The sequence below is a fragment of the Coptis chinensis genome, chromosome 5 (assembly GCF_015680905.1).
Source record: "Coptis chinensis isolate HL-2020 chromosome 5, ASM1568090v1, whole genome shotgun sequence".
In the NCBI taxonomy this organism is placed as follows: Eukaryota; Viridiplantae; Streptophyta; class Magnoliopsida; order Ranunculales; family Ranunculaceae; genus Coptis; species Coptis chinensis.
In genome coordinates, this window is record NC_141460.1 from 84,585,776 (window position 1) to 84,610,353 (window position 24,578).

The 24,578-nt window shown below is 37.0% G+C and overlaps 2 protein-coding genes, 1 long non-coding RNA gene and 1 pseudogene across 3 annotated transcripts; 1 reads left to right on the forward strand and 3 right to left on the reverse strand.

Moving 5' to 3' along the window:
- Nucleotides 1-236: 236 nt before the first annotated feature.
- Nucleotides 237-1,663, forward strand: LOC147499513 (uncharacterized). Its single transcript, XR_015195911.1, has 2 exons — nucleotides 237-550; nucleotides 1,044-1,663. It is a non-coding gene; the product is annotated as an uncharacterized LOC147499513 (long non-coding RNA).
- A 185-nt stretch (nucleotides 1,664-1,848) lies between these two features.
- Nucleotides 1,849-19,005, reverse strand: LOC147499514 (CMP-sialic acid transporter 3-like). Its single transcript, XM_086561274.1, has 9 exons — nucleotides 18,165-19,005; nucleotides 18,006-18,085; nucleotides 17,442-17,499; nucleotides 16,755-16,811; nucleotides 16,558-16,635; nucleotides 16,034-16,428; nucleotides 3,446-4,071; nucleotides 2,212-2,478; nucleotides 1,849-2,082 (listed from the first exon to the last, which is right to left on the reverse strand). Exons 2-6 carry the CDS (start codon nucleotides 18,038-18,040, stop codon nucleotides 16,363-16,365), a joined length of 294 nt encoding a protein of 97 aa, XP_086417400.1. The 5' UTR covers nucleotides 18,041-18,085; nucleotides 18,165-19,005; the 3' UTR covers nucleotides 1,849-2,082; nucleotides 2,212-2,478; nucleotides 3,446-4,071; nucleotides 16,034-16,362.
- Nucleotides 19,006-19,016: 11 nt separating this feature from the next.
- LOC147499515 (putative pentatricopeptide repeat-containing protein At3g05240) lies at nucleotides 19,017-19,556 on the reverse strand. Its single transcript, XM_086563490.1, has one exon. The coding sequence runs from the start codon at nucleotides 19,554-19,556 to the stop codon at nucleotides 19,017-19,019; it is 540 nt and encodes a 179-aa protein (XP_086419616.1).
- A 14-nt stretch (nucleotides 19,557-19,570) lies between these two features.
- LOC147499516 (putative pentatricopeptide repeat-containing protein At3g05240 pseudogene) lies at nucleotides 19,571-20,431 on the reverse strand (annotated as a pseudogene).
- Between the last annotated feature and the right edge of the window lie 4,147 nt (nucleotides 20,432-24,578).

The following is a 24,578-nucleotide window of genomic DNA, read 5'->3' on the forward strand; positions in this document are numbered from 1 at the left end:
CAACTGGAGGTACAATGGAGAGGCTCATGATTTGGTTCAATGGGCTTTCCGTGACCAGAAAGTGAGTCTGCTACCAAAACACCTCCTGGACAATAGTATTATTCCTTTAATGTTTTAATATATAAGAAATGTTGTTAGCTAAGAAAAAAAAATACCAAAAAAACCAAAAAAAAAAAAAAAAAAAACAACTTGATTGTAACACAGTCAGTGTCAGAGACGGTCACACGTTGGGGTAAGTAGTTAGTTGTACTTTCCTTATTTTTAACTTGCCAAAAATAAGTGAACACGCGTGTACTGTTTGCTTTCGAAAGTGGATTCCTTGATGTTCTCGGGTAAGTTGTTCGACTCGGTTACGTTCAGGTCTCGCCTATATATTTAACTGTCCTGATCGTAGTACGGTGGATTATTATTCTCCATCCTTTTCCTTAATGGACGAAGACACCATAGAAGAAGTCCTTCTTCATCTTCCTGTCAAATCACTAGTTAGATGCAAGTGCTTATCAAAAAGATGGAATCAATTCATATCTCACAACTCCTCTTTTCGTCGAAGGTATGTCTCAATAATTAATCCTACAACTCCTCACATTTTGGGATTTTTCTTTAGTAGTTTTTTTAGTATGGAAGGATCAAAGAAAATTAATGTTCCGGTTCGATTCTTTCCAACTTCAATTGAAGGTTGCAAACTTATTAAAGGAGTAGAAACATGGGGTGCTCCATCTCCTTTTGACCAGTCACTTAGTTTTATGGGTCTACATGGTCAAACAATCTATCCACGGGGTTCTTGTAATGGTTTCTTACTTTGTACTTCAGAAGAGTATAATCCCATAAACTATTTTATCTGTAATCCAATGACCAAACAATGGGTTTCTCTACCACCAGCCAACATCACAAGCTATTTGGTTGCCCATGGATTGATTTGCCAAGCTAATACTGCTTACTTTAGTTTTGATTTGGTTAAGTATAAAGTTGTCCGTGGCGTATGGCAGAAACCAAATATATGAGAGAGTTTTATAATATTGTAACAATTGAACTCTTCTCTTCAGAGGTTCCGCAATGGCAGGTTATGAATATTACTTGCCCATTTGACTTTGTCTTTGTTTTGGATAATCGTCCGGCGATTGTTCGTGAAGAAGAAGGGAGATTTTACTGGATTGCTTTTACACAGGATGCCATAAAACATGTTGCCATATTCGAACAAGGTAAAGAAAATTTGGATTTGGTTGCATTGCCAGGGGGAGTACAAAGTATAGGTAGTGTTGGTCTGGGTCAGTCAGACGAGCGTATTCTATATGCACGACATGATCTTTGCAATCTTGAAATATGGATACTCAACGAGGAGAATACATGTAGCAGAGAGTGGTCTCTGATTCAAAAAGTAAGTCTGCAGAGTCCATTGAAACAGTATCTGAAAATATGTTCATTCCAGAATTTTGCAATAGTAGCGTTTCACCCCCAAAATCCTCTGGTTATTTTCGTTTATAGCAGTAAGAAGATGGTCCGGTATGATGTTGAAAATTGTAAGTTCGAGTTGGTTTGTGATTTTGTGGCCAATGGTTGGAAGGACTATTACTTCTTCTTTCCATACATATGGCCTCATTGGCCACCATTTTTCCTTTGAACTGTTTTAAATAAACTAGTAGTGCGGAAGTTAAGTGTTCTCAAATTCGCCTTTGTGTGGGCATGTTCTTTACATTAGGTTATTTGCTTAGATTAGATTTACTTTCATATGTGCTGAAGGCTTTGTTATCTGCTCCATTCCATAGTCTAAACTCTAAACAGCACATATAAAGCCATTTAAATTTTGGATGTAATATTGTAATGTAGTTTATATTTATTCAAACTACAGTATAACTAAGAATCAATACCATGCTTCCATTCTCAATTTCAAATAATTTTAGGCTAAACATGATCTACAAAAGAAAAGAACAACCCTTGACATGTACCAGTCTAAATTTGAAAACCCAGGAGTTTCATTCAATAGACCCATTCCCATGCAGAGGTTGAACTTGACCTATGCTATTTCCGCTGATGGTATTGCAATAGCATATTTAGCACATAAAGTTGATCTATCGTTCTGGTATACTGATGATAAACAAAGAAAAACAAACACAGATAAGTAGGAAGAACAAACGCAGATATGCCAAACGCAGTAAACTAATAAGTAATAACTAAGTAAATTCAGACCCCAAAGCAGATAGGCCGCCGACTAACCAGATAGAAAAAGTACGGAGGAAGGTTAGTGTGATATTCTATTTCAAAATAGAAAGAGAGGGTAATCCTTTTCCCACTGAAAACGAATGCATAAGAAAATAATTCCTGCAGTTTCTTCTCACTTATACAGATGTTTTTCTGTAGGACTTTCTCAACAATCTTCTTTTTCTTTTTTCTTTTTTCTTTCTTTATCTGGGTAACAATCCTTAAATTGCAATCCAAAGCAGCATAATTTGCCCTCACAAGGCACTCGTGATAAGTAACAACCTATTAAAACAATCAAGAGATGCTTTCAGACTCGCAAAGTTGGTACGAAAAGATGGATACATCAGTCACTAGTCTGTACCAATCATAAGAAAGAAACACAAGTGGAACATTGACCATATATATACAACAATATCAGTAAACTGAACTGAATGTTACAGCTGCAATGAAGGAGATTGAATCCTCTCTGGGATAGTTTAGGGTGAGCCTTATTGAAGTGAAGTACTGGTATAGCATAAATGAAATTTAAACAGTTTGATTCTATCCTACATTTTCAGGAAACAAAATTCGTAATAGGTAAAAGATATATTCGGATATAATTGTTGAACCAATTAAGTGTAACAAAATTGCAAATTTTGAAAAAAATAAAAAATAAAAAAATAATAATAATCAGCATCCTAATTACAGAATTCTAGTGTTAAAGGAAAGGGAACAGAAAACTCACTATATCTGTGTCAAAATTACGAAAATGGGCTGGCACCCGAGCAGGCAAATCTATCGTGTATATTAGTATATATATATATATATTGGACAGAACGAGAACATGTATAATATATCTTGTACTCTAAGATTTCAAGGATAACACATTCTTAAAAATCAGACACGGTGTACCAATTCACAAGCTTCCAAAGTAAAATTAACCCCCACCTGCAATCAGCATGCAAACGCTTCTACAAATTCCTTCTTCAGTAATGCAAACATTGCTAAACAAAATGACATATTGGTGGGTTATCCACAAGATAGTTTGTTTCATAAATTCCACTTTGTTTAATATCCGAAAACAATGAAAGCACAACGACTAATTTAGAACTTTGACCAGGCAGACTAGATGTTCTTAAGGACTTTAACAAAAGAGCGTCGAAAAGAAGAAAAATTAGGGACTGGATATTCTACGGTACAGGGATAACAAGATTACCGAAATTAAAAACAAACAAAAACCTTAACTATTATGAAATACATGTTGACATACCAACGTGGTCTTGCAGGAGAACTACTTTATTGATAACAGGAGAATGGACGAATGGGAACAACTTTGAGAAAGAACTCCATGGTTCTTAAGTGCACGGGCAGATTGAATTCTGGAAAGAAGCTTGAGTTAGGGTTTCGAATCGTGTTTGAAAACTTGAGGTAAAAAAGTGCTCCGATCCAAAAGACCAAATTCAGAGGAATATGCCACGTATCGATGATGACATTGTCGTTACAGCAGACATATATAAGTAAATGCTGCATATCTTGTGCGTGTGGCAGTAATGTCATTTGGGTGTGAATATACTGAACCAACTATGTCAAGGAAACGAAATCATATATGATTGCAGAAACAATGGATGAGATGCATGAGTATGTTAAAAGTTCAAATAGTATGCACCACACCTGCAATGAGTCGAGGAACCAAATATTGGAAGCTAGGCACCAAGTGGAGGCTCAACAATTGGATAAATGCGCTGCTTCAATTAGGTCCATTGTTGATAAAGATGATGGCACCAAGTTGCAGGCACTAAGATTGGTTCATGTGGGATGTTGAAAAGAAGAATATGTTCCGAAAGGTCAAAGAAACGAAGCGGTGCTCCAGCAGATTTGACTTCATCTTTCTGTAAACTAAGTGGGAACAGTTATATTTACTTGTTAGATATGCTAACAAAAGTCAGTAGTGTGAGGTTAATATGTTGGAGATATTATATGCAGTGGTGTTTCTTTTGTTCTGTTGAATTTGTTGGCGACATTTTTATGTTGCTACTAAATTGGTGTTCACATGCAATTAGTTTATACACTGTAAATGACAACATTGAATAACATCATTTCCAAAAAACCACTAACTAAAACTACGGTCACTCAGACTCAAAAACAAAGAATCAAACAGTAACAACTTAGGAAAATATAGAATAAAACTTTACCAATTGATCCGGGAAGAAAAACGAATAATCAAACTATATATACGACGTCAATTTAATCACACGCACCAGTTTCGAGCAGCGAAGGGCCATCAAAATATATAAAGTCTTGAAAAAGTCTTAATTGTTACTGCTGAAATCATTATATTAACCTTTAATCTGAAACAGCAGGCAGTCTGGAAGAGGACTTCCTTATAAAAGTTTGGGATTTTAGCTTTTACTCCCTGAAATAGTGTCATATTCGGGATTTGGTCCACACTTCTTCTCTTGTAACTCCAAAAAGAATAAGTGTTTAAATGCTTCGGCCAAAGGCTTTCGGGCTTCGCCGCTGCCGGCCCTCGGACCACGTCAACATTTTCAAGGATTTTTTTTGAAGGGGATTACTAATTACGTTCAGGGCGAAAGGGGTATGTGGCCAAAATGTGATTTGGTTGGTTTCTGTCCTCCCTCATTTTTCTTCTCTTTGTCTCTCTCCCACTCTCCACTCCCTCCTCCCTCTCCCTCTCCCTCTTCCTCTCCTTCTCTTTCTCCCTTTCCGGTAACGTCCCCACTGTTATGCAGTATACTAGTAATACCCCACCCACCACACACACACTAGATAAGCCAATTAGGATCCCCCTCGATGGGAAATTAGGGTAAATTTGGCAACCCTGGGAATTCTCACATTAATTGATATTCGTGGGTATTACCATTCTCATAGTCTCCTCCCAAATACACCGAAAAAACACATGGTCAACCTAATTTGATTCTTTTTTTTATGTGTATTTGGATTTTGGAGGAAGACCCTATTTTTATGCATATTTGGAGAGGGAGACTCTAATTTTCCATCTGGGAGATATCCTAATTAGCTCATTTAAGGTGGGTGGGGTGAATTGTAGGTAATACTAGTTAACCCTCTCATTTTTATTAACATAGAAAGGCAAAGCTGAATGGTAGAAACACATTCAACTCCTCAGTTTTTCCATTGAAAAGTTTACTAACAAAACAAGCACGATACTATTTCCTATTGCAAGTCTTGAGTTAAATCTCCCTAATCGTAACCTTATAACTTGATTATCAAAGAATATATACAATATCAATTTAACAAAACAGCTCGGTTTTCGACTCGCGGCTGGGATTCAATTTCAAGAGTATAAATTGAGAGTCACAATTGCCTCCACGTGAGATTAGGACAATATGTTAGAAAAATGGATTTGCACAAATCCATTGAGATATGAATGAGTAATTTGTCTCCTAAGTTATCTCAAATTGAGATAAAAGATTAGGACAATATGTTAGAAAAATGGATTTGCACAAATCCATTGAGATATGAATAAGTAATTTGTCTCTCAAGTTATCCCAAATTGAGATGAAATGGGTTAACGTTTCTCTTGAAACAGTACGTAAAGTGAGAAAAACCTTTTCGAAATGGTGTACTGGTTCGAAATAGTGTGCCGAAAAGATGCGACCTTTCGAAATGTGCACTGGTTCGAAACAGTGCATAATTCCGAAAAGGTGCAACCTTTTGAAAAAGGCACTGGTTCGAAACAATGCTTTATGCCGAAATAGTGTGTCCTTTCGAAACATGTGACTTTTTAAATAGTTTCTTACTTTTTCCCAAGAGTCACTGTGTTGTTTCAAAGAGGCACCACTCACCTATAAATAGTGGATGAATTTGGAGATAAAGACACACCAGATCACACATTTCTGATCTTTCTCTTTTCCCTTTGTTCTTAGTCAAATACTATACTGTGTTCGCTGATTCTATAGAATTGAAGTGCTAGCTTTCTATAGAAGGAAATCTGTTCTATCTTAGGAGACAGTTTCCCATCAACCTTCAAGCACCGTGAGGGGGAAAATTTGTCTTAAGGACATAGTGAATCTTCACTAGGCTTGGATTTAATCATTAGTAATTAAGTTCATTACTTGAACTAAAAGATTTGTTTGTTTGAAAAACTAAAGGTTTGTTCATGATATATTTGTTATATCAATTTGATTTTCTTGTTTACTTAACAATAAGTATATTTTTGGAATAAGTTTCCTACAAACTTAAGACAGATTTGTTTCTTGGATTGAATTTTGGTTATTATACTTATTGTTAATGCACTAACAATCATTATTGGTGTGAGACAATATGAAAGTTTCTACAGGTAAATACTAGTACAATTCAGTAACACGCAGAAAGTCAGGTATGTTCTCGGGACCTTGTTCATATTTTTAATATGAACAGTACACATACACTACATGAAACACCATTGATTACACCATGGATGACGTGTAATAACAGAAAGTACATTAAATGATGATGTATAGGTGTCATTGATTACGACTTTGACAACAGTCACGTTAATTCACTAGCATGCATTGTTTCAGTAACATGCATTAGTAAATGTTAAGGCAAATTTTTTCTATTTGGAAATATGAAAGCCACATGTTAGTAAATAAGGTACGGTTCAAGACTTGAAGTCTTCTTGTCTCTATGTAAAACGGAACCAATAACTAAGAGAAACAAAGAAAGTATGTTGCCGCAATTTTTTTTTAATGGAGGGCCCAACCGGGTGGTTATATTTTATTAGTGCATGTCGTATATGGTGGTTACATCTCCTACCCTCAGTTCACTAATATGTTTATATTGAAAAGGTGTGACCCTTTAAAAAGGTGCGCATGTTTGAAAGGACACAAAACTAAATAAGCGGTACCACACCTGTTGGCAAGAGACGGTTTAGAAACCTTTACAAGGTAATTGTTAGTGCCAGAGACGGTTAAAAGCACGGTCTTTGTCTCTCATACACTGTTTGTCTCTTACTGAAAAGGTACTTTCAACGCCCACTCATTATACCGGAGGTGTTCCATTCTTTCTCTCTCAAACAGAAGCAAGTTCACATATTAGTTTAATAGAAATGACAACACCACCAGGTTCTCCTATTCATTCTATTCCTATTTCATTTGCTAGACCTACTAGTCCATTGAATGATATGAACATTTTGGTCCCCGATGACGACCTTATGTTCGTAGAGGTGGAACTCAACAACTACGGGTGTCTACTAGCAATGGTGGATACTGGTTCAACTCATACGTTAATCTCTGAGTATATATCCGAGGTTATTGGATTGAAACTCATAGAATGTAAAGGCTCTATGAGAGGGCTTGAACCAAGAAGCCGAACCGATTGAAAGGACTCGCTTTGGAAGTTGACATTAAGATGAACAACTGACGAAGAAAGGTGGACCTGATGATTGCTCGCTTAGACCATTTTCAAGTCATTCTTGGAATGGACTTCTTGAAAGCAAACAAGATGGTGGTAATGCCACACTTGGGGGGTATTATGATCCAAGATTCCGAGAATCCTTGTTTCATTCCAGATGATAGGAATGGCGGGTGCTAAAAGGGTTCTAAAATTATTTTATTATTTATAAGATGTATGTGTTTTACTATTGCGCCAAAGAGTACCAATAAAGAAAATTGCTTAAGATATTGTTTTGTAAGCATACTTGTAAGCAAAATTGAGGTCTTAGAAGTGTTTCGACACTATATGAATGATATGTGACATTCTTTAACAAGACGCCTCACTTGAAAAACATATATCTAAATGGTTTTCCAATTTATTGACTTCATGAGAAATTGGGAAATGTGGGGGATTATGTATCTCCTTGAATTAATCAATTCAAAATTGGAAATTTGTTGAAGCATTACTCAAAAGACATCAAATGTGGTGTTTTACTCTAGGAGAGATATATAAATTTCAAGGAAATCCTCAAAACAAACGTGCATAGCGAGGTCCACTATGGAATCAGAATTCATAGCATTTGACAAGGCTGGAGAAGAAGCTGAGTGACTTCGAAATTTCTTAGAGGAGTGTGGTTACACTATGACAGAGTAGCATGTATAACGGGAAGTCTCGACACATACGTCATAGACATAACACCGTTAGACAATTGCTCTCAAATGGAGTTATCTCAATCGACTATGCAAGGTCAAAAGATAACATTGCGGATCCGCTTACAAAAGGTTTAACAAGAGAGCAAATGGAATGGGCTTAAAGCCTTTGAGATAATCAACCAAGAGTCCTCATAATGGAAAAACCATCTAGTTGACTGGAGATCTGTAACGCCCGTATTTTTAAATACGTATTTTTATATTAATTAATTAATTAAATTTATTTATTTTCAAAATTCGTCGGATTGGACTCGGGATACGTGGGCCTGATTTTGGGCCGAAGTAGCTTGGGTTTCGACCCAAAGTATATAAACACTTTTTCTAGAAAATAGGGTTGAGAAAAATAACGAGAATATTAAAAATGGAAAGAGAGAAGGTTTCTTTGGAAGCGTTGGAACGAATCGGGCTAGGAGGATTCGGCGAGTCATTCATACGTCGGAGTGAGTAGATTAGTTTTCTCTCTCGATAATTTGCTCAAAGTTTTTTTTCATTATTCGGTTATTGTTATTAGATCTGTAGTTGTTACATTGGTTTAAACTATCTTTGAAACTCTGTTGAGACTCGATACTTAAACTGCCGAAAAGCTTCGACAGTTAATTGCGTATAAATTAGCCCCACAGATGTCGGTTTGTGTTTCGTGTAAACTTCGGTTTTGGAAACTCGAGCTTAACTTTTTCAAGCTCGGAATGGGCGTCAATGGCGCCCCAGCCCTCGGAGTCGCCCCCGTTTCATCATATTGTATAAACTATGTTTTTGTTTGTGTTAAACTGTTGTATGTGGTTATGGGAGTGATTGATGATTGGGGATGATTTGGTGGCGGTGGAAGGTCGAGTTCATAAAGCTTGGAGGGAGAAGCTAATGGCCGTTCTTGCCATTCTTCGGACTTAGGGTTTTCGTTTTTAAATCGTTTGAACTGTGTTTGTTTGATTTGATGGGTGGTCGATGTTTGGTTGATGTTGGAATGTGGATGGGGTGAAAGTGGAGGTGAAAAAAAGCCATTAATGGCGGTAAAAATCTCGATCTAGTTTGAAGAAGGGTATGGAATCACCGATATTAGAGTTTTTGGTTTTGTTAAAGAGGTAGGGGTTTCGATGAGGATCAAAACCGTGTGTTTGAAGTGGGTGGTCGTGTGGGGAACTTGTGGTGGCCGGATTTTTGGTGGAGGTGGAGGCCGCCGGAGGAGGAAGAAGGTGAACTGTTCACCGATTTGGGCTTGGGCTTTGGGCCTAACCCTTTTGGTTTTATGTGGGCGGTTCTATTTAAGTTATTTGGGCGGTTCTAATTTTTGTTGTGGTTGGGCCCGATTTTAGTTTAAGTGTTATGGGCGGACCACATCGGTTTGGTTGGGCCAACTCTTTTTAGTTTTGTGTTGGACCAATTCTTTTTAAATTTTGTATGTGTGGACCGGTTTATATTAAAGTTTTGATTGGGCCAAATCCAATTATTTTGGACCGAACCACTTAAACCGTTTGGGCGATTCAAGATAAGTTTTGGGCCCGGATTTATAATATTGCATGGACTAGTCCATAGGACTTAAAATAGATCCAATGGGTCGTTAAAATAAATAAGTGGACTTTTAGACTTTTCGGGTTCTAAGGTTTGGGCTTGGCGGTTGGGTCCAACCGGGGCCGCCAGTCATGAGATGAACCATGCACCTTTGTCCTTCCAGCCATGAACCATGGCTATGACCCTGACCTTTGTCGAAAATACAAAATTTGACTTTGAAAAGGAGACGGTTTGACTTTGACCGGATAGTTTGACTTTGGCTAGGACAGTTTGACTTTGACCTTTGACTGTTGACTTTGACCTTTGACCATGGACGGTTGACTTTCACCTTTGACTTTGACCATGACAGTTTGACTTTGACCAGGACCTGTTGACTTTGACCAGGACGATTGACTTTGACCTTTGACCATGGACGGTTGACTTTCACCTTTGACCATGGCATGTTGACTTTGACTTTGACCATGACATGTTGAGTTTGACCTTCACCATGATGTGTTGACCTTTGACCTTTGACCGTTGACTTTGACCGTTGACTTTGACCGTTGACTTTTCCAATTTTTCACATATTTGATTATATGGATAAATATAGTAATAAAATATTGTTGAGATTGTATAACTTGGTTTGTCACTATCTAATTTAGATTTGACGTGAAGTGTGTAAAGTATATATATATTGGGCTTTGATTGTGGGATGGGGATTTGCTTATTTGTCTTCGTTTATGTGTATATTATATGGACACATATAGTAATAAAATCTTTGTGGAAATATAAATTGGTGGTCATTATCTAAGAAAGATTTGACCTTGATGTTGTGTATTTTTGACATTTTGACGATATTGAGATGTTAGGAGACATTATATTCCTAATATGCTATCAAAATGTATGTGATACGTTGAAATTGTGACATGATATAATATGTTGGGATATATATATATATATATTAATGCAATATCTTGGAGAAATGTATATACGCCCATTATTATATATGTGAGATGCTTCTATGAAGCATAGTATTGGTGAATGTTTGTCCACCTGGAGTGTGGTGTAGTCTGATAATATATTGGCGCGTGAAAAGAATGAAAGTGACTATGAGATATAATTGAGATGTTTCTAGATATTATGGCTTAAATAAGGTAATTGACCCTTGCGTGATATAATAGAAATGTTTATGAGTCATTAACGCATTACACCTGAATAAATTAATTAACGAAAATCCTAGAACCGACTACCACAACTCATTGTGATTGGCCCTCCCGGCGTTCGCTTAGTAAAATTTGAATGGCCTTAACCATACGGCGTTCAAGAAATTTGAATGGCCCTCCCTCGGCGTAAATTTAATAGTGGCTTGATTATTCCGTTCGCAAAATAGAACGATGATCGCAATATTTTATGCCGAATAGTAGCGGTGCTTACATAGATTTGGCTTCCGTGTGAGGATTTACCGGTGTCGCGGCATCCCGCCAGAATGGTTACGCACGAAGTGGCTCATTATGTAAAGGGAGGCATGTGGATGTACATGTTCGGCGTTTTTTGCGATTGTGGTAGCCAGGGAAACTAGGTAAGACATAGATCTGACGTGATTTTAGGGACACACAAAGAAAGTCCGAAATAATCTAATTATGGTAATATGTTTGGTTGGTTATTTGTTTAGTTAGAACCTAAAAAACTCGATGGAGGAACTACATGCCTTATTTATGATGTGTATAGTTTGTTGTGTGGTTAGTGAGAAGTTAAAGCCCTCGATTGGAAACTACCCGCCTTTAATTATTGTACTTGAGTATGTTATATTAGTCGTTGAAAGTTAAAGCCTCGTGGAGGAACTAACTTCCTTGTGGATTGTGGTTTTATATTTGTATAAGTATATGTTGTTTTAGGGCTTACTCACACCAAAGATTGTTTATAATCTTTGATCCGATTTGCATGTTTGCTATCGGGTGTGTTCATTAAATGAACATAGTTGATAAGTCTTGACGGTTTAGTGATGAAGAAGATTGGTTTCTTTGCTTGGGTTTTGCGTTAGCATTCATCTCGGATAAGTTTTGTTTTCCCTCGAGGTGATATAGATTTTCACCAGATAAGGTTATTTGCATTTTCATTTGTAAATTGTTTTTGGTAATGAAGATGACTTTTGTTTAAGTTAAAATTTTTACCGGTTTTAATTATCCGCGATATTTAAACCGCTTTATGGGTTTTGAAAGTTGAGAATCGTCCACCCCTCGGAGATCGAAGAGTCGGAACAAATAATGTTTTTTCAATTTAAATTGGGTGTGACAAGATCCCAAGATCTAGGTTCAAAGGTGAATTATGTCCGTGACTCGATTAGAATGGATAGTAATATTATACTCTAACCTATTCCTATATAAGGCAAACATATCCGGCCAGCGAGAACCAGGATAAGTCAAGCTTTTAATGATTTACTATATCTTGGAAAGTTATGTTATCCAAGTGGAGTATTGCAAGATACTTTTTTATAGAAATCACCTATGTTAGTGCGAAGTGGGGCCGCTTTTATGAGAAATTTAAAGGCAAATGTCTCAAAAGCACTATCTGAAACCAAGAAGTGTTCAAGGCCAAAATGAATACAAACGTGAGAACCAACAATATTCGAGAAGGTAATGCGTGAAGATGATTGTCTAGGTTTATACAAACTTTAATTGTTAGAAAAATGGATTTGCACAAATCCATTGAGATATGAATGAGTAATTTGTCTTCCAAGTTATCCCAAATTGAGATGAAATGGGTTTCCCTTGAAACAGTACGTAAAGTGAGAAAAACCTTTTTGAAAGGGTCCACTAGTTCAAAACAGTGTATTATGGCGAAAAGGTGCGACCTTTTGAAATGTGCACTGGTTTGAAACAGTGCATCATGCAGAAAAAGTGTGACCTTTCGAAATAGGCACTGGGTCGAAACAGTGTTTTATACTGAAATAGTGTGTCCTTTCGAAACATGTGATTTTTCAAATAGTTTCTTACTTTTTTCCCAAGAGTCACTGTGTTGTTTCAAAGAGGCACCACTCACCTATAAATAGTGGATGAATTTGGAGATAAAGACACACCAAATCACACATTTCTGATCTTTCTCTTCTCCCTCTATTCTTAGTCAAATACTTTGTTGTGTTCGCTGATTCTATAGAATTGAAGTACTAGCTTTCTATAGAAGGAAATCTGCTCTATCTTAGGAGACAGTTTCCCATCAACCTTCAAACACCGTGAGGGGGAAAATCTGTCTTAAGGACATAGTGAATCTTCACAAGGCTCAGATTTAATCATTGGTAAATTAAGTTCATTAGTTGAACTAAAAGGTTTGTTTGTTTGTTGAACTAAATGTTTGTTCATGATATATTTGTTATATCAATTTGATTTTCTTGTTTACTTAACAATAAGTATATTTATGGAATAAGTTTCATACACAATAATCAATAAATCAAATTCTTAAATGTGAAACCCTTCGTGCCCAAACCTTTCGTTCTTCGAGATTAGCATTTAATTGGGACCTAGGTGAAAAACTTCGAAACCTTTTGGGTTCTCCCTCTACATCTCAGTGCTTCGACCAAGTCCAATCCAAATTTTTAATTGAAGGTCTCCGAATTTTTAATTGAATGTCTCTTCAAGGTGCGCATCTCTTCTTCCTCTTTGTTCAAAATATTTTGGTCTCCGTTTTGATGGGTAATGATGTTGCTTATAAGACGGTAGGAATTGGAACTATACGGGTCAAGATGTATGATGGTGTAGTGAGGACTTTAACCGATGTGAGGCATGTTCCTAAGCTAAAGAAGAACATTATTTCTCTTGGTACCTTGGATTCCAAAGGCCACAATTTTGTGGGAAATGGTGGAGTCCTAAAGATCCTTAGTGGCTCTTTAGTCATTATTAAGGGTCAAAGACTTGGAAACTTGTATACTTTGTTGGGTAGTACAGTGATAGGTGATGTAGCAGTGGGTGCATGTAGTGATGATTCTGAGTGTACAAAATTGTGGCATATGCGCCTTGGGTATATAAACCAAAAGGGATTGTCTGAGTTGTGCAAGCGAGGGCTACTGAAAGACTTGGAGAAACCAAGTATGGAATTCTGCGAGCATTGTGTCTATGGCAAGCAGTGCAGAGTCAAGTTCGGTACAAGCAAGCACAAGACAAAAGGCATCCTGGATTATGTGCATACAGATGTTTGGGAACCTTCTAGAGTGGCTTCTAAGGAAGGTAACCGGTATTATGTCTCTTTCATCGATGATTATACACATTATGTGTGGGTATATATCTTGAAGTCCAAAGATGAAGTTTTCGAGACATTTAAGAGAACTATTCAACAAGAGAGTGAGGTTCTTAGTGAAAGAACTATTCAACAAGAAGTAGAGTTACAACATCCTGAGCAGCAAGCTTTGGCTAGATCAAAGCCAAAGAGATGTGTGAAACAAGTTATGAAGTACGGGCATGATAAGCCAGTGAAGCATTATGGTCAACCGGACTTCGGTTTCTACTACGACCGAATATTGAAGATGATGAGCCAGATAGCTTCAAGGAAGCTGTTAGAGATGCTCATTACAGAGATTGGTCGGTGGATAAGCAGAAAATGGTGGAGGCTCGTGACAAGTTTTGTACTTGGGAATTTGTTTCATTGCCTAAGGGCAAAAGGGCTTTGGGTTGTAGAAGGTTCTCTATGGAGTTGAGTTCCAACATTGGTTGGAGGTACTCCACAAATGGTGGAGGCTCATGCATTGTTGATTGATGCCTTTTGTAGGCATGGCCCTTTGTGGGCGTGATTGCTCTTTATGAGCATGACTCTCTGTGAAGGTGGCTCTTTGTGAGCATGACACTCTTTGTGGGTGGCTCTTTGTGAGCAAGACACTCTTTGTGGGTGGCCCTTTGTGGGCATGACGTGCTCTTCGTGGGCATGACTCTTTGTGGGTGACTCTTTGTGAGCAAGACACTTTTTGTGGGTGGCCCTTTGTGGGCATGGCCCTTCGGGGCGGTTGACTGCGAGTTTCTGAATGGATGTGTTCTTGCTGGATGTGTTCGGCTCGGTTTTATGTGTTAAAACCTCACCGAGGTGGAGAATTGTAGAGAAAAATGACGTTTTTTCTCTTTGGTGTGAAGGGAGCGACCCGCGCTCCCTTTATGCCTGGGCAAGACGCGACCCGCGCTCATGCTTTGGCGACCTCCGATGATTTAAAAGCGACCAATCATCAACTTTGCTCGGTCGAGACGACCCAGCCAGCCCACCGCTTTTTCAAAGATGAATTTTGACTTTTTTGGAAGTTTTCTGAAATAGTATAAATATAGGTTTTTTCTGTAGAAACCTAACCTAACCAAAAGAAAGAAAGAGAGAAATTATAAGAGAGAAATTTTTAGTGAGTTGAGTGTTCATTCTTTATGAGTGAATTGAGAGCTCTTGTAATCTGTTACTCTGGACATCTAGTAAAGTTTGGATCTCGTCAGTGTGGACGTAGGCATATTGCCGAACCACGATATATCCTTGTCTTGTGGTTGGTTCTCTTTTGCATTATTATCTTTACTTTATATGCTTGTTAAATTGTTAATGAGAAGCGTTGGGATAGTACTTGGAGGGTGTTAAAGTCTTGTTCAGTGAGAATGATCAATCATTGTGTAGGATTGATCTATTTGTTGTGGGTAACGTTGTTTCCGTATTGTCCTATTCACAATACTTACATTGACTTTACATCTGACTAAACTTTCCAGCTTAAAGTACATAACTATAACGCTTTCTCTACATATAAACAAAATATTATCAGAGTGATGTGTATTACACTACTACATAAACCTTCTTGATCAAATTTTTAAACCATGAGTACATGGGACAAATGATCTACAGTTGTATGATGTGACAACCAGGAGAAGAGAGGAAGTTCAAGGAAATCCTATGGGACCTTGAAGATCGAATTGATCGAATATTTTTTTCTGGATGTGTTACTGATAATGCCTCTGCCTTTGCTGCTGTTGGGTCTACTTCTAGCTTTGTATCTGTGTATGGAATTGAGACTACAACTACACTAGGTAACGTAAAGAAAGTCGGAACAGGGTTAGCTTAGTCAATGACTGGCTCTGGATATTTACCCAGTGATGGGACAGGAAGAGATACCAGGGAAGGTGGAACTCGTGATCAGAGGTGGCATACGCAAGACCTCCATAGTCCTGGCTACCCCCCACTGGCCAGTATAACAGTAAATTAGAGGCAAAACCTATATTTTACTTTTAAATACCTGAGTAGTCAAAGTGGTCAAACTTGAGACTAACCTGGATTATAGAGAATTTTCTTTTCATGACCATCTTTAACAGCACAGCAATTACAAGAACCTGCATGTGTTCATGGTTTCAAAAATGGCCATGGTACTCAAAATGTCAACATGGAGAAATTTAAATGGTGTGGAACAATATGCTGCAAGTTCTTACTACCCAACTTGGGGCATAACAATATGTGAATAAAGCAGAAATGAGACGAGATGAATTAGAGATCCACCATAAGAAAACAAATTCTGAATCCCCGCTAAAGTTTAAATCATGTAAATTGATTGAAAGAAAAGATAAAAGGATGTCCAAATGATATTCAGAACCCTAGGGTCACTTTAGTTGCGTATGGGAAATACATTCAGGTTGCTCAACATCTTCACGGTAGCAGGATTAAAATTCAGCTGTAAAGGAGACAATCAATTTGTAAGGTGATTATTTGCTTATAGTTTTGAGGAAGTCAAAGTACACAATATCAAGATCAAATCTCAAATAAAAGGGTAAACTTTGTGCTGTTGTCATTAAACACATACCTGCATGATGAATTTTAAATAGTTGTTCACAGCATAGAGAAGAGCTGGAACAGCGAGAAGGACACTGTTGCGAGCTGCCTGTAACAAGAAAAAGAGGCATTTTCGATATAAAATGACAGTATTAATTATGGACAAGAAACAAATATTAAACAAATAGTACAAACAGAAATGTAATACAGAAACTCTCACAGTCTCACCGGAACAAATGTAGAAACTGATAGAAGAGGTTTCTCTCCAACCTTCTGATGTCTGGCCTGTAGAGTTGATAGAAAGCAGCACTAATTGGTTAAATGCCTGCAGACAAGATCCTACTCTTGCTTTACAGGTAAAGGTCTACCCTGCTATCCAATCAGCCTTAACAAGCTTTTGGTGACAACTGACATGTAATGAAGGGCACCCAAAAGAATGTCAAATAGCTAGTATAGTTGGGAAAGGACTGTGAGGATGCTTTCCACCTAAACAAACAATATCTTTACTATGAAATGATGGAGATTAGAAAGAAGTTTTGCTTCTCTTGTTATTTCATCTTGTATTGGCAATCATACGCTGTCGCCTTACTTCAATCAACTCAAAACCAAAAGAAAGCATTAACTGCCAAATAAAATATCTGAATAATGTCAATGGAGACCCACACCAACGCATCCAACTATCCAAGATATTTAATTTAATACTAATGACTACAAGAATCATTGCTCCCTCCTCTTGTCAGTGAAAAAAAAAAAACATAATAGTATTTAAAATTAAAACTAATAAAAATAGTTAACTAAAATATAAAGAAAAAACAGCACAAAGACCAATGTGGAGTCGCCGCCACAAGAACGTAAACATTGACCACCTAGACCCAACCTAATTTCTAAATGATGTAAAAAAGAAATTGGAATTACATTTTCACGGACTTCCTCTTCCAGCCAAGCCCAAAATTGTGAAAGAGCAGCTGCATCCCTACAAATGAAATATCATAGGTTATACCCTTATACACATGTTGTTAAGATTATTCCCTGTTTTTTTTTTTTGTATGCATTGGATTTGCTACAAATTGCCACTCAGACGTTCAAATGAAGGTTCAGAACAACCTAAATATTAGTCAGATATATCTCTCTTTGGTCATTCCGATACCTACAGATATATAAGAGACATACTACACCTTTTCTGGGATAAGAATCTCTTTTAACAGAAGTGCTCTGTGTGCATGAACCATGGTTCAAACCAGGATCATATATATTAAATTCACATAGTTCCCGATATCCACTTGCTGTCAGATTCTTGTGATACTTGCATGCTTCCCGAATGGTGATGGCATGAGATGATGCAGCCCGTACATAGATCCAAATTCCAAACTAAGGTATTCCTAATGTTTTGATATGCAAAAGAGAAGTCAGGATCTCACTACCTATCTTTTGTACTGGATAAAAAATTATTACAAATAAACAAACATAATTGCTTACTACCTCTTTTGCATGAAGGGCTTTCCCAACTGCTTCATTGTTTAGCCACCATGTAGCAATTCCATCACTCTAGAATCTCAACACTACATTATATTAAGAAAACTTTGAATGAGTAGCTAAACCTGAGTTCCAAAGATTCATCATTTAGCAGAGAAGCTAAACCTGAGTTTCCACATAGGTAATATCAGTGACTAATTCTAGCACAAGGCGCAGTCAGAAATTGTCTCCCTCTATACTGTGAGACTAGAGTTCAAAGGAAGCACTTGCTTAATTGTAACTTTTCAAAGGCTGCACTCCTTTGAAAGTGTACCTGGGCACTATGAATCCCCGACTGACATGAAGTTGCAGGCAAAAAGATCAGATATCATCAAGACTGGTTTCTTTCACTGCTTTGGCCCTGCTTGATCACACAATGAGGAAATGCAAGCTCATCCCACTCCCTCCACTGTAGAACCAACGAAGCATGTTATGAGTGTGTCACCAACAAATTGCCCAAAATTTAACTTCCATTATCACTCAGTAGCTTGAACCAATAGAAAATTAGCATTTCAAAACGGCAGCACTGTTTCCAATAGTTGAACCTTGAGCACCAATGCCAAACTACTGCTTTGATTTTGATTACCAATATCAGCAAGAGCATAATGCTTCCTAATAACCACACTGTCATAGCAAACTAGCCGCCACATGTATCCGCCTTCTAAAGGCCCCATAATGAAGTCTTGGTCACTCAAAGAGTTTAATTTGCAGAAGTAAGAGTATCCACGGACTGATCAGCACTGCTATTCATCAGCTGAGACCACATCTGTATCGCAAAGGATCATCTGTTTCGAAAAGGGACATAACACATAAATTTTTGTTCTGTTAATAGCTTCCACAGTGGTGAGCTCCCGACAAAGGAACTTAACCTTTGAAGAAATAGGGTGGTTCTGCACGACCTTGTGTGGGAAGTTTGCTACTCACTGAACATGGTTACTCTTCTGCTTGAAGAAGATTGAAACAGTAAATTCTCCATTATCATCTTGAAGCATTCATGACACTGAACACCTTACGTTCAATAGAGCTAGAACCATATGTTCTTCCACATTTTTTACGTCTAATCAGATCCCTAACCCTTTTGACTCCTTCCCATCTTCCAGCCTTGGCATATATGTTAGCAAGAAGCACATACACTCCGCCATCTCGAGGTTTCAACTCCATTATGTGATTCTCAACTTTTTCTGCTAAATCGACATTGTCATGGATCTCACAGCCATTTAAAAGAGCGCCCCAGACAGCCATATTTGGTTTAATTGGCATCGCCTTGACTAGACTCTCTGCCTCCATTAGATTGCCAGCTCGACTTAGAAGATCAACCATGCAACCATAGTGGTCTTCCAGTGGGACGAGACCAAAAACATTTCTCATAGAGTTGAAATGTTTGTATCCCTCATCAACCAAACCAGCATGGCTACATGCAGTAAGAACTCCTATGAATGTGATGTGATCAGGAGTGACACTCCCATCTCTTAGCATTTCAGTAAAAAGATGTAGTGCTTCCTCACCATGTCCATGCATTGCGAAGCCTGTGATCATGCTAGTCCATGCTGTAACATCTTTCCTGGACAAACCATTAAAAATTTGGAAAGCACTCTCCTCAGATCTCCTGTCTTGGCATACATATCCATGATAGAAGTCCCGACAGCAACATCCTCGGCAAAATTTGTTTTCTCAACACAAGCATGAAGTCCTTGACCTAGCCTCAGTGCTCCTAGATGAGCACAAGAACCAAATAAACTCAACAGAGTCGCTTCATCTGGACTAAACCCAGCAAACTGCATATCCACAAATAGTTTCAAAGTATCGTTAGCTCGACCATACTGATTATAGGCACCAATCATTGAATTCCAAGCCACAACATTCCTTTCAGGCATCTCATTAAACAACGCCCTCGCAACATTCAAGCTACCACATTTCGCATACATATCTAACATTGCAGTACCAAGAATAACATTTGATCTCGGATCAAACCCAATTCGCCAAACACGTTCATGAACCCATCTTCCTGTTTCCAAGTCCCTACACTGAGCACAAGCAACTAAAACATTCACCATAGTAATCTCATTAGGCTCAACTCCCTCACATTCCATTTCCTTAAATACCCTTATCGCGTCACTAGCCCTATCATTATTAACATAACCAGCAATCAAAGTAGTCCAACCAACCACATTCCACTTAGGACTTTCTTCAAACAGTTTTTCACCACTACCCAAATCAGCACAACATACATACACATGCATCAAACTGGTAGAACTATACAAATCTGATTCATACCCATTCTTAAAAATCCTACTATGAACACATTTCCCAAACCTAATATCCAAAACCGCGGCGCAAGCTTTAAGTACAAAGGGAAATGTGAAATGATCAGGTGTATAACCCAACACTTGCATTTCTCTATACATTAACAATGCCCCATTTGGGTTATCAGTATTAGAGTGTCCTTTAATCATAGAGTTCCAAATATAGACACTTGGTTTTTTAATTCGAACGAAAACCGTTTCGGCGTAATGCAAATCATGGGGTGATTCTTTGTTTGTTAAAAAATCAATGAGTTTACTTAATGGGATTATTGATTTGATTAGTGATGTGGTTATCATTAATCCATGTATTTGTTTTAACTGTTTTAAGGTTGTGCATTTTTCTAGCAAAGTGAGGATGGTGTTGTAGTAGTAGTGGTAGTTTTTCTTCATGAATGTTTTTTTTTTCTTTCTTCATTTTTTTTTAAAATTAACGGCTATATAAAGGGTTATTTTGTCTTTTTTGACTTTAACCGAACAAATACATTTCCATATGTTTGGTGCATATGAAATTTCCTTCTAGATGTTGATAAATGATAATACCTTTGATGGTTATCGCTCATAACTTATAAGGTACGTTTTGAAATGAAGGACAAATGAACGTTACTACTGCGGTGATCAAGTGTGATTGATGGATGAAAATGCTTATGTTTGAAGATTGAATTTGGTATGAACGGAACCAAGTTTTTGATTGATAAAGTTGGTTACAACTTACAAGTTTCTCTTTTTCTCTCCAGTTTATATTTGCAGTGGAATAGAATACAAGTAAATCCCAATACCTTGCAGAAAAACAGTATAAACAAAGAAAAGGCTTTTCATTATTATTTTTGACCATATATAATTGCATCGATCAACAAGAAATTTAGTATTTTTATCAACTTAATGTTTCAAAATACACGGCTCTATAAACAATTGAACCTTCTCGAACTATTTCTTTTTAAGAACCAAAAAGATTTGTGCCAGAATAACAGATGCTAAGAATAAAAAAAAACCTTGGACACGTGATGGGTCTTGAAGTACTATTTCTGCATCTCCCTAACCAAATCCACCCACATTGGGATTGCTCGTTAATGGTTGATCAAGCTTGATGGATTCACCCTCTGAAACAAGAAGTTCGTCCCGGGTATAATATCAACGACCGGTGTCCGTCGAATGCATCCGCTATGGTTATTTCATACCCCTTTTTTTACGCATCATTTTGCTTACTATACCTGATGTTGTAGCATTATAGACTGTATTGTTACTCTTACTTCCATCGGGATAAATCTGACCCCTTCCCCTATTACCGCCCACGTATATAGGATATTTTAAGAAGTAAGCGTCTTTTTTAGTAATGGGGTCCGGAGACAAAATAGGAAAGGTGATTTCACTATATTTCTGACCAGGAATAGGACTTATCACAAGAATATTTTTTTTAGTAGGACGATAACTCTGAAAAGACAGATTGCCCATCTTTTGTTTCATTTTCGGAGAAATACGATCAGGAGGGGCTGATTCGAACCCCTCGGGTAAAATAAGAACATCACCTACATTCAAAGAACCCCTTTTACCATTAGAAAGAACTTACTTCAGTTGGATATCATAAGGAATTCTAACAACTGCTTCAAATACAGTATCGGGAAGTACTGCTTGTGGAACCTCAATATCCTCAGACTTATTAGCTAAATGACAATTGGCGCATACAATACTTGCTTGCTTCTCGTGGATTTTCATAACTCTCATTGTGCAAAAATGGGATACACATGTGAAATAGATGTCCGAGTTATTACATATATAAATATAATGATCGATACGGAAATGAATCGATTCATCTGTTCCTTTATCCAAGAAAAAATATTTATATTTTGCATGGTCCAATTATTGATCCCAAAAATTTCTACAATAAATTTGATAGGTTGCTAGTAGAGTTCCCTATCCACGATTCTGCTATTTTACTGGAATCTAGGAGGAATTTCCTGGATGGGTAGAAACATAAATAATAAGTAATACTTTTAATGGTTTGTTTATGTACGAAGTAAAAAACATTATGAGTAGATTCAGATCAGCGGATCATTCTTTAGTCATTCATTGAATGATAAATCACTACAAATGACGGAGATACACGATTTAAATAATGGAAGATCCAATATTTTAAAATTGTATCTAGAATGACTGGAAAGGTGGAAACAAAACCAGATATAATTTGATTGTTATGAGAAAATCCAAAATCCTTATAGACAAAACCAATCATTAATTCCCAACCGTGAGGTGAGTGGAATCCAATACATAAATCAGTTAATAAAAGAATAAAAAAAGCTTTTATTGTGTCGCTTAAGTTATAGAAAAATTCCCGAACCCAAGAATTAATAATAACAAGTTCTTTATTACCCAGAATATAATAACCACTTAGAATAGCAAAACTTATTATATTTGTCGAAAAATGTAAAATGGTATGGATATAACCCTCATTGTGCATCTTGACCAATTGTATCGTTTCTTTGTGTATTCCTATAGAAAGCATTTGTATATGTGTATCCGGGTATTCCTTTACCATTTCGTCCAAAAGGAATAGTTCTTCTAATTCTATAAATTTTTCTAGAACGCCGTTTTCTTGAATATCATTTAAAAACTTCAGATTGCCACAAGATTCCACCAATTAGTCACCAAAGATTCCATACTTTTATTAAATGAGAGAGAAATCCACCAGGGGCAAAAATACTATAGATGCAAGATATAGAAGGGGGTGCAAGCTTTCTTTTTGACATTTTAATCTGTGAATTGCTAATGAAACCACCTCATTCCTCGACTCTATCCAATCTAATATTTCCATGAAACACGAAGTTCTATAACACGGTATTGAATCTATAGATCTACTCCCTCCCTTTTCATTAATTGGTTAGTCCTTCGATCCGAAACAATATGTTGTTTTATTATTTCTTCATTCAAGCAACTTCATCCTTTCGATGAATCCCTCATCGAGCCACTTCAAAAAAAGCTTTTTCGGATTTCGAGGCAAAAGAACCCCCTTAGATCAATTATTTCGAAAAATTTCGCCGACTACCCATAGATCGGGAATAATTGAGGGAAATTTCAGAAAAATATGGATATGATAAAATAAAAAACGAGTAGCAAAAAAAGAGAGAAATAGAATGATTATAGTTATAAACGACCCGCTTTTTTGATCCTCTGTTTTGAGCGCTCTGAAAAAACTTAAGCTAAGTTGTTATATAACAAAATTTATGAGGTCCTTACTCAATGCTGCGAAAGCATTAATTCTTCAATTCATTTCAAAATACTTCAATTGGTACGCACAAAAAATAGGCCAACTCCATGAGCCTTTTTTCAATTTCTCGGAGTGAAATTCTCATCAAGACGAGTCAAGTGGATGGCACCCTCGGCCTCTCGATTTCCATATAAAGTACACACCGAGGGTAAATACCTTCTTTAACCTCTATTCTAATCGACCGAATATCTCTCATAAGGAATCGAAGGAAGATGCGACGGTTTCTTCCAAGGAATCTCCAACGAAAAATGCACACTATTCCTTTTTTTTTTTTCTATTGAATCTATTATAACCACTACCTACATTCCACCTAAATTGTGCACCACAAATACGAAGCTAATGAACAAACCTCAAGATCCCATAGAAAGACATCACGATCCCTTGTGGAAAAAAAAGAATTTGCTGAGAAGGAAATAAGGATATAAGATTCCTACCAAGGTAACTAGAAGTTCCAACCAATAAAAATCCTAGTGAGCCTAAAAAAAGAATACAGGCCCAACAAAAATTACTTGTTTTTCCCCCGCTATAAGTTCTATCCATATACGTTCTGATCGCCAGTTCATACTAGATCCAGTTATTTCATTTTATTGGAATTGAGAGAATAACCCAAATTAATTTGACTTTCTTTATTTTTTTTTTATTCCCGAAGTAACTCTCATCAACTAGCACTATTATTAATTATCATGTGAACCATTAGGAGTAATTCATCGAATCAATTAGATAAAAAAAAATATGTATATATCTTCATATGATCCCACTATGGATATCTACATCCATATAGATACTTTTACTTTTCATTTCAGACATTTGCTAATTCCTTTTAAATAAAAATAAAATATATATAATGCACCATATATACCATATATCATGTCATGGTTACACGCCAAGATAACAACTTTTTTTTCGCTTGTGTTCGAAGAAGACACGCGACCGCACCCTATTCTACTAAATGGATATCTCATTATGATCCAAGTCCTA